Raw genomic sequence first — 13,811 nt, 5'->3', positions numbered from 1 at the left:
TACCAATAGGTTAAGCCCGAGATGAGCATTCTTACACTTACAGGTCCTCAAAGACAGCATGCTACACCACCAACGTATGTTCAGAAAGCTTTCCCCTCCCTCAGTCAAAAATAAGTATTTGTCATCTGGGACATGATTCCACTAAAAAACAGACTATTACTCAGCCAATTTCATGACTCCTGTAAGGAAAAAGGTATGTAAGCCTCATCACACTGCATTAAAAAAGGTAGGATTTGCATATATATTTTTTTTAATGCCAGGAGCAATCAACTACTATGGAAGAACCAGATCCTGGACAAAGTATCTGAAGAAAAAAGATTTGATTCTCTGAATGGTGGTAGTTCATGTGCTGACTTGTTTTAATCTCAGAAACAAGTGACAAAAAGGAACAGAAGAAATGCATGGCCCTGTATTTTTTTTAATCCACATCAACATATAATTAGAAGACCATCTGTTCTCAAAATTTTACAACCCAAGGTAGCTGGTACCTGATCATCTGACAAGAAGGATCAAAAATCCATAAACTTAATGTCAAGCATACTTTCTCAGGTAGAAGGCCTTTATCTGTGAAACGTTTAGATGGCAAAAGAGTACTTAGTGAAGTGCCTACTCCTTGATAGCACTGCTCATAAGGACATGATGATGATGTAGTATGTATTGGCCAGGAAAAAATGCAACCATACTTAGCTTTGATACAGATACCAGTGAGACTTAGTGAATTTTGGACTACGATTTCTTACTTGCTTGTTTTTCTAAACCTAGGGTGTCTCCCTGTTTCTGGGGCAGGGATGTGAAGGGGCAGGAGAAGAAGGGAAGAAGCAGGAAAGGGTACCACTGTAGAAACAGAAATGCATAGCAACATACTACAGAACCTGATAACAATGCAGGTATCATACAGCAACAGGCATTAACAAAGCACCTTTTAAAAAAGTAGAATTTATACTCCACCTCTCTCCTATATTTGCAGAACGTTGAAAAAGATCTTTTTATTGGACAGCTGATCTCCATCCTTTTCTCCCTCCCTCAATAAAAAGTGTATTTTCATTATATGATGCATGAGACTAGAAAAGCCATCACCCCTATGATCTGGTCTTATTTTGTGTGCTTGCAATTAACTGCTCGAGATCGTAAGGAAACCATATACTGTCTTAAATTCCTTTTGATGGTGTGGAATCAAATTCTGGAAGAATCTAACTGCCTCCAAAGAACTGCCCACCTTTCTTGGCTTATAGTATTTATTTTCCAAAATAGTGACAACAATCATTAGATTTTAAAAGCAATCCATACAGGAACTGCAGTCAGCATAGAGCAACAAGGACTAAATAATTTTTCTCTGTGTTGCAAGGGGACCCTGGACCAGCAGCCCCTACCCAGGGAAGAGCAAAAGCAGCCCACTGCACACACACTTGAGTCATTTAAATAACAACAGGAAAAAGTAGTAGCACATAAATTTAAAAAAAAAAATTAAAAGCTTGCATATAGATAAACAAACGCAACAGCCATCAAAATCTTAGGTTTACCAATTATAGTACATCACAGCATTCCAGTTTACAAATGAAGTTGCTAAAATTAAACTGAAGCCACCAGTCACATGGTATTTATTCCTGTAACTGTTATACATAAGTTTAACTCCTCCGATTTCTAATGCAATGATCACTACAAGCACTCTTAATGGTGTTCTATGCCAGTATTTTGTCATCTGATCATGCTCATTTCAATGAGCACACATGCAATAAGATAGCAATTTTATGCTTTGGGGTTTTGGGGTTTGGTTAGTTTGTTTGGTTTTATTGTTTTTTTGTGGGTAGTTGGTTTTCTGTTGTTTGTTGGTTTGGGGTTTTTTTGTTTTGTTTGTTTGTTTGTTTGTTTTTAAAGAATCCAGTCTCTTCCTAGGGTGAGTCCATAACAAGACTTTCTTAATGGAGTTCAACTGACAAAAATCCAAATTACCATGATATCTCTTCAAATACTGATCTAGATATTGATAATGAATCCTTCCATGGATTCTTTCTTTTCTTTATGGTTTAAATATAAATACTAACTCTGCAATTGCAAAACACAATGTATATTGGTATGCCCCAAATTCTCCCAATCAGTACAAAATTTTTTGGCATTTAGTCCAAGGTTATAAATAAAAAAAAAATAGTATAGTTCCCTTAGGATAAATAAAGGAAAACAGACTATTTAATATTCTTTGGAAGCAAAAGTGACTGTACAAAACACAATACAACAACAGGGCAAGATTGAGTTACAAAGCATTTCAACAGTAAAAAGAACAATCACTAAATCAATGGGTTTTTTGCTGATTTACTACGATCTTTAAGTTAGAACAGAGCTCAATGATCAGGAGAAAACTGATCATTGCCACCTGCTTCTGAAGGCTGCTAATATAACCAAATAAACCATTTCTACTTCACAGTTCAAGGTACTACTACTGCAAGCACTAAGCAAATCACTTAGATATAACAACTGGTATCAACACAGAAAGAAACTAACTACACTTTGTCCTTGTATTTTTTTCCACTACAAAAGGTGACTCTGGTCTTTCTGAGAGGTCCCAATATAAATCTCCAAATACTATGTAAAAATATACTTACGTAGACCTTGTGGGTTATGAAACTAAGTTTTGCTGAAAAGACTTTCTTTTCAAGGTCTAGTAATTGTTATCTTCAGAGGAAAAAATCGAGATACAATTATGATCCCCTACATTTAGCAGATGCTAATGTAGTCATTAGTCATTTAGTCATTCTTCCCTCTGTTCATCAGATTATGCCAAAAATTATACAGAGAAACTACAAAGCATTATCCATGCAGGAAAAAAAAGAAGTAATGTAATCCCAAATAGCTATGCTTACCTGCTGACAAGCTGTTGTAATCTGATTTCTGTTGAGGAGCTCAAATCACCACAAATCACTATTACCTAAAACACTGGTATTTTGTTGTGTTCACTAAACACAAGTGTATATACAAAATGAATTCAAAGAAGTTGTACGCTGGAATATCTAGACCACCACCAAGTTTTTTCTCTTTTTCCCCTCCTGCCAGCTGAGGCTAAAATGTTATTTCACAATTTTTCTTTCTTCAATTACTAATTCAGATAGCTGGCATGACTGCTCTTGATAACTCATGCAATACAGTAATCACTTTCAGAGTACAGAAACGTCTCCTCTAAACTCTTTTGGTCTCTCCCTCTTATCTCAGAATATACATATATATTTATCCTAAATACAAAAAGTTTCTCTGCCTTAAGCTTTATACAGACTGTTAACAGGATCTTAGAGACCTACTTTGCTGAAAAAAAAATTATTCTTTCCACCTAACAGTTCAGTCATGGTGGCCCACTCTGCTGTATCATCTTCAAGTCTATGAGGCTTTCTAATATCACCAAATTGAAAAGAGTTTAAAAAAAAAAAGCTCTATTTCAGGTTTTGCCCCTTGGAGGCATACATGAAGACTGGCACACTTATTATTAGTACAACTTCAATCCTTGCTCCACGGACTGGCAGTTCCATCAAAAGTGCTCCTCTCCTTTCTACTTAAATCAATAACACACAGAGTAAGAAAGACAGACACATGAGAATACTAGATTTGGTATTAGAATGCTATAATAGCAGTACAAAACCTCTGCTAAAATGAACTATAATGTAGGAGTACCTCTGTGTTATTGCTATCATCTATCATTGTTCAGCTGTTCACTGAGTGAACATAGGAAGTTTGATCTGTTCCAAACAAAAGCCTTACAGGGTTTCAAACTACCTAGGTCATACTTCAGAAAATAAGAACACTTAAGGGAAAAAGTTAGTAACTCAAACACCAGAATTACGATAATGCCGAAAGAGACAATGGCTTCTAGAGAAATACAGTTACACAGACAAGATTTTTCAGGAATATACATACCGAATGGTAGAATAATACACTGCAATCCTAGTTAGGAGTGTAATGTCTGAACAGTCTCAATATATAGCGGACAAATAATTATAACAGAAGGAGCCTGCTATAAGGGGGACCAGAATTTAAAGTAATGCCTTCCCTAGCTTAATAGCAAAAAGCACAGTTAAATGATTAAGTTCAACAGTACCACTGATGTCACCCACTTTATTACAAGCTGCTTTTAAGTTGGCAGTATTCCTCTTGTATGTTTAATGGATCAAATAGGGACCAGCCGTTGGGCCTACGCTACAGTTCAAAGCAACTCAAGGTATCAGATTCTACCTCAATAGGAAACATGGAAGAAAAGGAGCATTGGGGAACCTAGATAAGCACAAAAAGTCCAATTTTATTTCCGTATAGAACTGCAAAAAGACAGAACACAGGAGGCCTGTCTCTTGGGCGATCACATGAAAATTTCTGAAGTCACTACAGAGTTCTGCAACTTGATAAATGCCTCAGATACCAAGCACTCGAGGAGATAGTTTTGAGTTACTCTAAAAGAGAATTAAGTTATAATTTCATGCTGCAACTGGGGAAAGACAGAGGGAACCTTAAAGCTGGCAGCATTCTAGAGAGCCAACAGACATCTGCTGCTGAAAGAATTATTTAAGTGTGGGATGCAGATAATGCCTTTAAGCAATGACTGTGGAACCGCATATTGAACAATTAAACATCCATAATGGGAGAAAGTCTAGCTTTCTATCAACTAATAACCAACTCAGGAATGGTACTAGTATTAGAATGGCACAGTACTAAGACAAATCAAAACAATTTTTTTATATAATTAAAAAACCCCAAAAAATTAAATTAATGGAGAAGTGAGAATTAATCTGGTTTCCAGATGAATAATGTACTCATTAGAAGCTCAACCAGTCTCACAACAGCAGCACCCAACGCATTCAAGAGGCTAAGACATGGACAACTACATTTTTAAAAGTGAGATGCTCATTCCACACTACTATGAAATGGAGAGTACTTCTGGCTGTGAGGATGAAATTACAGAAGTCTGGAGAAGAACACTGATGAAGTGCTGGAGTACACCTATCACACTTCTCCATGACAATACTGTAGAATGTTCTTTAAGTGCTTACCCCAAGCAAGGTGAAATTCCTTTCAGAAATATTTTCTTGGTTAAACTCACTCAGACATCCAAGGCCTCTAACCACAAAAAGACCACAAAAACACATCGAAGTAAAGAGATGTTTTCAGCAGTACCACATTACTGCAGCTGAAACACAAATCAGATCTTAAATGTACATCAGTCAAATGTGAGAAATTTCAGTGCAAGGCGTTAGACATCAAATTTGCGTTGCACTACTTATTTTAAGGGACAATCACCTTGTTATAAGTAAGTTTCAACTGAGAGGAATTCCTTTGTTCTTGAGTTCCACATAGTCCCCATGGTCCAGTTTTTAGGGAAATTATTTCTATTGAAGTGCAAAAAATACTTACTGTCTTTCCTTCCCTCTTCTGGCTTCTGATGAAGAGGTTTCCAGGGAAACTTTAAACCACACACACTAAAAAGTATTATTTTTCAACTCAGGAAAATATAGTTCCTACTAAAGCATGCTGAGGAGAGTGTTACCATGCCAAAAACAAGCTCCCGATTATTAGCTCCATCAGTTCCTCCTTGGATATGCATGGGTTTGTTAACCTTTGAGGAATAATTTCCACTCTCCTTTTCGCTTCTTGTAAAGTATCATTGGTTAACTTATTCACATTGCACTGAAAACTACTGCATTTTTCCAAGAAGCCGTGTTAACTACAGGAATACCTTCCATGTTTAGTTTAGAGCTCTTCAAAATGAGATGACAATGACATTCCCGATTTACGAAAAGAAAGGATTTTCCGGCTCTTCAAGATCAGTAACAAAGGATGAAAACAAAGTTCAGCATATGCTACACTCCACAGCTGTATCATCTGCTCAGAGTAGCTAATGAATACAGCTGTGCTGCACCACAACTGGTGAAAACACCACAACTGAGCAAGACTAAAGCACTCTCAACCCAAGTGAGAGCTATATAGGTACATGTGCACAACATTCTCAGTATTATACCCAAGATATCCCTGCTACCTGTTGCCCTAAGATGACAACCAGAGAGATGTGACTGCCTCAGGACAGGTAGCATGCTCTTTAATCTCCCTATTCATTCTCTGATCTTTATTGAATCCAGAAAATTTCTTGGAAATCAGTAAGCAATACATCAATAATTGTGATTTATCTGCACATGTTCCCAAGAAATGGGAAGGAAAACCCAAAGACACCAGTGCATTTTTCACAGGAGGCTGAGGTAGCAATCGACCAGAACTCACATTTTCACATATTTTTAACAACTTCCAAAACCAAGAGGCAATTCAATCATTCAAACTTGAGGTGACAAGAACAACAGTAAAAAATACGATCAGGGACAATCAAGTGTGTGTAGAGGAATAAAGAGCCAAGATCACAGCAAAGAGATTGAGATTACTATCAGATAATGGCATGAGTCAGTCAGCATCTTGGCTCCATGAGTTGAGTCAATTTTTAACAATGCATTTGGCCTTAGCTAAACTTAATATAAAGCACAAGTTCTGCCCATGCGAGAAGTCTGTATTAAAAGTGATGTGCTGAAATACTCGTATTAAGGTCTAAAACATCAGTTCCTGCAATTATACTGGAACTCATTTTATGGGGAGGCTGGAGGGGTAATGAAGAGATTTTTCTGGTCCCCCAATAGATCAGCGAAATCCCTTGTTCAGTGCCTAAACAGAGAAGTCTGTTTAATTACAGTAAATCCTATTAAACTGATCTTCCTTATAAAGGGCTGAAGTGACCAACTCCAAAAGGCTATAGAAGACATAATGAATTCAGAGTTTAATTAGGACACACTGTTAGCTAACTATAATCTATTAATTAGCATTCTTAGTTTTTACAGCTCATTGCAATAATAACCTTTTACTTTTAAATTGCACCCTTCTTTTTTTAGACCAAAGTTATACAATTCTACCAGTGTGGTAGTAATTATAGTGATTGCCTAGAGAACAGTGACCTGGAAATATCTGTAAATGTTTAATTAGGGGATAAAGGAAAGACAAGGGGGGGAAAAAAAAACCTCAGAAGAATCACCATTCTCCAATCTATACATATTTAGTAACTGCTTAATCCATTCTAAACCATACATTCATTGCATTTTTCTTGCCAGATTTCTACAGCATCCTCAAATGTCAAAACTGATTTCAGAAAAAATGTTATTATATTCCAAGACATTCTCTTCAGCATGAAAACAGAACTTAAAAATGAAAAGAATTTGAGAATTAAAATACTTACCTGCAGCTGAAATACAAAGAGCATCAGAAAGTTGAGTGAATGGTATCCCATGTATTTATTATACAGGTACTGTACCACTATAACTAAAACTTTCACCGGATTACTCCTTCAAAAGAAATTCTACTTTTGTAATAAAAATTATTTTACTTCAGGTTTTCTTCAGTTCAAGAAGACACATGAAAATGATATGAAACATCGCACACATTAACAAAACCCATGTTGTGATACTTACCATTCTGTAAGAATACAGCTATAAAACTACATGACAAGTTCATTAAATTATTTCATACTAACTCAGGAAAAGCAACTTACTTTCTTCAACTCAGTTCTTTAAAAAGTGAAAAGAAAATCTCAGGCAGCTTCAGTGTAGCAGATTATCACTAACCAAAAGGAATCTACTATTTAAGACAGGTCACCTGAAAGTAGAGTATAACATATCAAGTACTACCAGCACTATTTTTTGCCTCCAGCAGTTTCCTTCTTCCCTCCACCTTCCAAAGCAAATCTTAAAAAAAGCACTGCCTAAAATAGCCAGTATACCTTAAGAGCTTCAAGAACATGATCACACTGGAATTATGGAAACTATTTCATTAAACTTTCTTGGATATTTAAAAAACTCAATAGGGAAAGTAATTTTGTCATGGTGAAAGCTGACTTACATTTCAGGAAACTTTTGGAGTTGGATGCTGGGCCTGTTTTCCATAAGAGTAGTGAGGTTTCTTACCGGAGAGTCCAGAGAGATGCCTAACTCACATTTGGCCAGAAATAACTAAACAGGAGGACATTAACTCAAAGACAAGTAGTTACTTCAGGATTAAGCTAGCAAGAAGGTCTAGGTGGGGAAAATTTAAAAAAAGCTTTTACTAAGTAGAGCTGACTACAAAGAGACCTCAATTTTAATCAACCTCTCAGTTTTATTCTAATTTAGGGATGCTTTTAAGAGGGACAAGACAAAAGAATTAGACACCCAAGATTCTCTGTTCTTCTGCCTACTCTCTAACTAGCCAGACCACTACAAAAAACCTTTAGGGTGCTTTATGACAGTTGCAAAACAAGATATGCACAGCTTATGACAAAAGAATAGATGAGTAGGTATTAAACAGTGTTACTTAAATGTAGCCAAGAATACGATTTATATCTGTTTGTGAAAACTGCAGGTCTGGAGGTTTTAACTGGAGCTCTAAAATAAGACCAGTGCAATGTGAACTTTGTTTTACTGGCAATCTGTCAACATTCAGCAACAGTTCCGTTGTATTTGCGGTTAGCAGTTAGTACATTCTGCATCTCAGAGAACGCTTCAAGAGGTAAGCACTATAGAAATATTAATTATGAGCAGAGTAAAATACTTCCAAAAGGAAACCAAGTGGTTAACATCAGTCCTAGGAAAAAAAGCACATGATACACAAGGCGAAATGAGCACTCAAGAGGTGGCTTATAAGTCTGACAAGAAACATTTAAAAAGAGGCTTGCAAGTTGAAAACACATTCATACCAATTACCTGGGAAAAGCACCAATATCATTTAGCTGCTTAAATGTGACATGTATGTTTAATAAACTCATTTAATCATGCTACTGCACTAACACAACAGTGACATTAGATGACAAACCTGGTTTTCTTCTTGCAAAACTCTGTATTGTTCCTTCCAAATGGTTATTTTTGAAGCTTCATCTTTCCTCAGAGCTCTCTCCTTTTTTAGCTCAGGACTCCAGAAGGTCTTGATGCTGTTCATGGAAGAACTCAGCTTGCTTTCTTTCACCTCCACATCCTTGCGAAGCAGATCGTTTTCCCTTAATACTTCTTTGAGTTGTGTCTGCAGATCCATTATTGTGTTATCCCTGGCCTGGCGCAGTGAGTGAGGCACAGTGGATGCCATACTCACTGGAGGGAGATGATGCTCTCCAAATGCAATAGTATCACTGGCAACTCCACTACTGGCAATGTTAGGGCTGCTACCCATTGCAGTCATCCTAACACCGTAAGGCAGCCGCCCCCCAGATCGGCCCAAAGTCATGGTGCTTTTTGGGGTGTCTGCACCCACGTTCTCATGGTCACTTAGATACATAGGGCCAGACGTAGCATAGGCAGCATTTAAGGACTGAATATTTTCCATAGAAAGGGTTTTCCCACTGCCACCCCCAGTACTACTCCCAGAACTGCCTCCTGTGCTGTTGGTTCGACGATGGCCCAAGCGTGGTGACCGTGGCAGCCTTGGTGAACGCCCTGGACTCTGGTTGCTTGGCTCAACCTTACCAACTGACCGAGCACTTCCATACATGATTAAGCTGGTGGTGTGAGGCAATTAGATAGGCATAAATCAGGAATGAGAGAAATCCTGTTAAGTTCTTCAACGGTTTTAAGTCAGTTTAAGGCCAATCACAACTTATAACAGACCCAGTTGTCCATCTTTGAAGTCACGTGCTCGCAATGTTCAGGACCATATCTGTATCAATAAAAATAACATATTAAAAACTGTATCAATAAAAGTAACATATTAAATACCTAGTTTATTACAAAATATTTTGTCCCACATTAGAATAAAGTGTATTCTACTACCTCTACACTTCTCCAGCATCTTTTCAATTCCTACTCACGAAAAAGCAATCTTTTATTTAAACCCCAATATTTAAACTCAAAAAGGAACTTCTATTCTTTCTTTTCTGTTGTTATATTATCACAGTAAAGAGAGAGAGGGGAAAAAAAAAATGCATCAATTTTCAAGCCATAATTTTGTCAGTCATGACCTGAACTCTACAAAAGTAGTCTAAATTTTTTTCGTATTTCTAACTGGCCCCAATTCTTTACCTGTTACCTTTCTGAGTAAGAAAGGCAAATCAAAATTTAAAGGCCATTCAGTAGTTTGGGTTTTTTCCTTCAAGCACTGCTAGCTTCCATAGGACAGTTTCTAAACCCTATTGCTGTGAAAATAATCTTGCAAATGGGAAGGTAGGATGGACTGAAATGATTCTGATTATGATCTCAACTAGCAGGTCCATTTAGTGTTGCTGTCAGCCCTCCTTCAAACTCAGAAGTCAGAACCGAAACTAAGAAGAATCATGAAATCATTACTGACCACAAAGCTTAAGTAAGTATAGATACAACTCCAAAAGAACAATCACACAGCAATGGGACCAATGAGGTTAAGAGAAACAAGAGAATCACACCTGCACTGAAAACTGGTTCCAGTCTCTTATTTTCTCTCGAACCAGGATTCAGTTCTAAACATGACTTAAATCTTTGTTCAGGTTAAGCAAAGATTTCAATCAAAATATACTTCTCGTTAACCAGCTCAGATTAATTCTATTAAATGATATCATTCCAAGAGCAGGGACCTCTTAAAACACAGAACAGTATGACATTATCATGCTGCAATTCCTTCTCCCTTCTCCTTTTTCTTTAAACATGGACTCTGGTAGCATATGCAATAAAATTCCTTATTTTTGCACCGTAACATTATGCTGTTCTACAAGCGCTAGCGGGTATCTCTTTACTGCAGGGGCACTGGGCTGAGACCACTGTTAGTAGTCAAGATCTAGTAGAGGAGCAAGAAGCAAGGATGAAATCCACTCTTGTGACTGAACTACTGCACTGTAGAACTACTCCCACTATACAGGTCTCACTTTTTCTATTTTTTTCCAGTGTAAACTATTTCAAGTCACCGTTGGCTCAACTGAAATCAAAACTAGAACACTGAAACATTCCTGGTCTGACCTCTTCCCATTAGATGAAAGAATACCAGACAGTGTCCAAAGACCAGCAGCATCTTATATATCCCAATACCTTTCCTTTCACACCAGCTTTCATCTAGCCTCACCTTCTGATCAGAAGTTAGGTTTGGCAGATATTAGGAATCAATTTTTCCAAACTCTATGGCTGAAGGCATGTTCGTGAGATAATAACTGGGCAAGCAGATCAAAGATTAGGCTTAAAAGAGGAATACACTTACAAAAGAAATTGTACAAATAGTAAAAGTGGGTGGAGGGGAAGAGACCAAAAAATACTATTGCAAAAAATACTGGAAAAGGGTAGAAAGAAAAAAAGTAAAAGCCTGATGAAGAAAAGATACCATCTTTTTCTTTTCAGAAACAAGTTACTACAGGAAAAGATACAACAAGAAATAGTTTTAAAATGTTTAGTTTAACCCTAAGTTTTAAACGGAAAACAAGATCAGAGTAAGCCAGCATTTTTTCATTTTCACACTATTTCACGGAAGATACAATAGCATGAGTTATTTTACAAGCTTATGGAAGCTGATACTGTTTTGTGAGCGGTCCTCAAGAAGTTCAAGTGCTCACTCCCTCGTTCTCTCACTTTCTCTTTGTTTTTAAATGACAATCAAAGCTAACAACAATATTGCTACAGAATATTTTAAACACATGTGTAAAGGAAAACAGGCCAAGGAAAGATAGCCAGCAGCATTAATAATTGAAGTTAGCTACCAAAACACCACCTACAGATTATTTTTTTTTAAATACAAGTTACAGATAAGACATTTCTTCTATTTCAGCTACACATCCTTATGCAAAACAGTACAGAAACATAAACTATGTAACAGAGTCTACAGTGTTCCACTGGAGTTGCTTCAATAAGTAAGACACTGTGACCCAGATCTGGAAGAAAAACACTTCTTCCAAATAGAAAAGCTATTTCAGACTAATCGCACATTTTGAGATATCAAAATGCTAAAAACGCTGCTGTGACACCAGTTGAGCACTCAAAACAAGTCAGATATGATTTCTTAGACACTACATAAAATACATTCAACTGAGAGCTTGTATTCAGGAGGATTGTCTTGAAGATTAATCCAAATCACAGCACTTAATTAATTTCCTAGACACTCACACCACAGTAAATCAGTGCAAACACTCACTCACTTAGAGCTTTAAATGAGTTTAACTTGAACCAAAATATTAGACGTGTTTTATTCTGTGCATTTTAGTTAAAGCACTTTCCCCAAAAACCATTAAGTTTAAATGTTGCTAGAAGTACATTACTGTTGCATGCAGAAACATCACCTAGTAAAGCATTTAACAACACACAAGAAGCGCACAAAAGATTTTAGATCATTTCTAATGAGTTAATCACCCCCAAAATGGAAAACTCACGGAATTGCTTTCTCCTTGCGTTAGCAAACGTTTTGTTAAACTATTAATAGCTTTTGAAAGAATTAAAGCAACGGATGTCCTTAACAGAAAAGTAGCTTCCCAGGCAGCTGAAAGGAGCTGGTACCACAGCAGGTGCTGTGCAGTAGCCATCTTCTAACACACCAGGCAGGGAGGTTAGCTTTCATCCACCTGAAGTGGAAACACCAGTCCTATGCTAATTCAGCTCTAAGCTTTGTTTCACAGGTAGGCACCATCCCCTCTGTTACTCCAGAAAAATAAAATAATTCAAGCTATGAAAGCCAACTGCTAGAATTAGCTGTTGATTAGGGTTACAGAAAGGATTCCCGGAGCAGGCACACGTGAAACTCAGGGAGAACTCCAACATCACTGCCATCACGGCCACGCGTTACACTGCACTCACTTTTCAAAAGCAAAACCAAACAAAAGCAGTAGATTAAGAAAATAAAAAGTCTTTGGAAACAAGCAAACATAACCCTCCAGTATTTCTCTTGAAATGAGAAATTACATTACACCATTGTTAGACTTGACCATTGTGAATATTCCAAATATTAACTAAATACACCCTTCCAACCCTGCAGCCAGTTTCAGTATTTTCACTGACACAGAGATTTGTCATACTTCAAGAGAAAAAAAAAAAGTTACAAGATAAATCTTAACTCTTTTTTTTCCAATTTTTTTTCTAGTAGCATTTATCACCAGACATTTCACTTTGTTGCTATTAGGAATCCATAAGCAGAAGTAGATATTAATACAATTCACACTAGGAAAAACATTTTTCATCCTGGAAACAGCAAAGTGAAGGAAGTGACAGAAACGTCTTTTCTCATTTGCAACACCAATTAATCAGGAAGAAGAAAGAGTTCTAGTTTCGATCCAGGAGTCCAAGCAAAATTACATGGAAGACCTCTTTCAGATAGCAACATAGCCAAAAATGTTAACGTTTTCCACTATTCTGTCCCACACTAGCATTTTACTAGGAATCTCAGAAGTATGGTCTCTTATCTTCCATGAGGCCAACATGCAGCACTTACTTTTTTCCTCTTCTACTGTGACCCTAAATTTAGTCACAAATAAATCATCCCTTAACCTTACAGGATGGTGGTAACCACAAGGAACACTGTCCAGCTGTGACATGAACGTATTGGCCGTTTTTCCTTTGCAAATTCTCCTGTAGGTTTCAAAAACCTTTGGTCCTTTCTGCCAATATAGGAACCTTTACCTAAGATTACAAAGAAAGAGACTATCAACTCCAAGTGTTTAAAAAACCAAAACCACTGAAGCCAGTGCTAAACCATTTTTCCTCAAGGTAGCCTGCATACCTTTACATTTATGAAATAAAACTCTCTTGTTCACTAAGAGAACAAAAACTTCCAAAGAGAGCATCCTGTCTGCAAGCCAAATAAAAAAATCCCAAAAAATTAATGTCAGCCAAAGTAAAAACTTCATATCC

General features: G+C 37.0%; 1 protein-coding gene across 4 annotated transcripts in view; it reads right to left on the bottom strand.

Annotated features, from left to right (window-relative positions):
- ERC1 (ELKS/RAB6-interacting/CAST family member 1) overlaps positions 1 to 13,811 on the bottom strand; it is a 319,812-nt gene that overhangs the window by 298,921 nt on the left and 7,080 nt on the right. For all 4 annotated transcript variants that reach the window (XM_072873069.1, XM_072873097.1, XM_072873087.1 and 1 more), the window contains exon 2: positions 8,845 to 9,678. In XM_072873069.1, coding sequence (XP_072729170.1) covers positions 8,845 to 9,513 — 669 coding nt within the window. In that variant the 5' untranslated portion in view covers positions 9,514 to 9,678. The remainder of the gene's footprint in view (positions 1 to 8,844; positions 9,679 to 13,811) is intronic.

Source organism: Ciconia boyciana, chromosome 1, assembly GCF_034638445.1.
Source record: "Ciconia boyciana chromosome 1, ASM3463844v1, whole genome shotgun sequence".
NCBI lineage: Eukaryota > Metazoa > Chordata > Aves > Ciconiiformes > Ciconiidae > Ciconia > Ciconia boyciana.
Note: the sequence above shows the minus strand (reverse complement) of the source record. Positions and strands in the feature narration are given on the sequence as shown.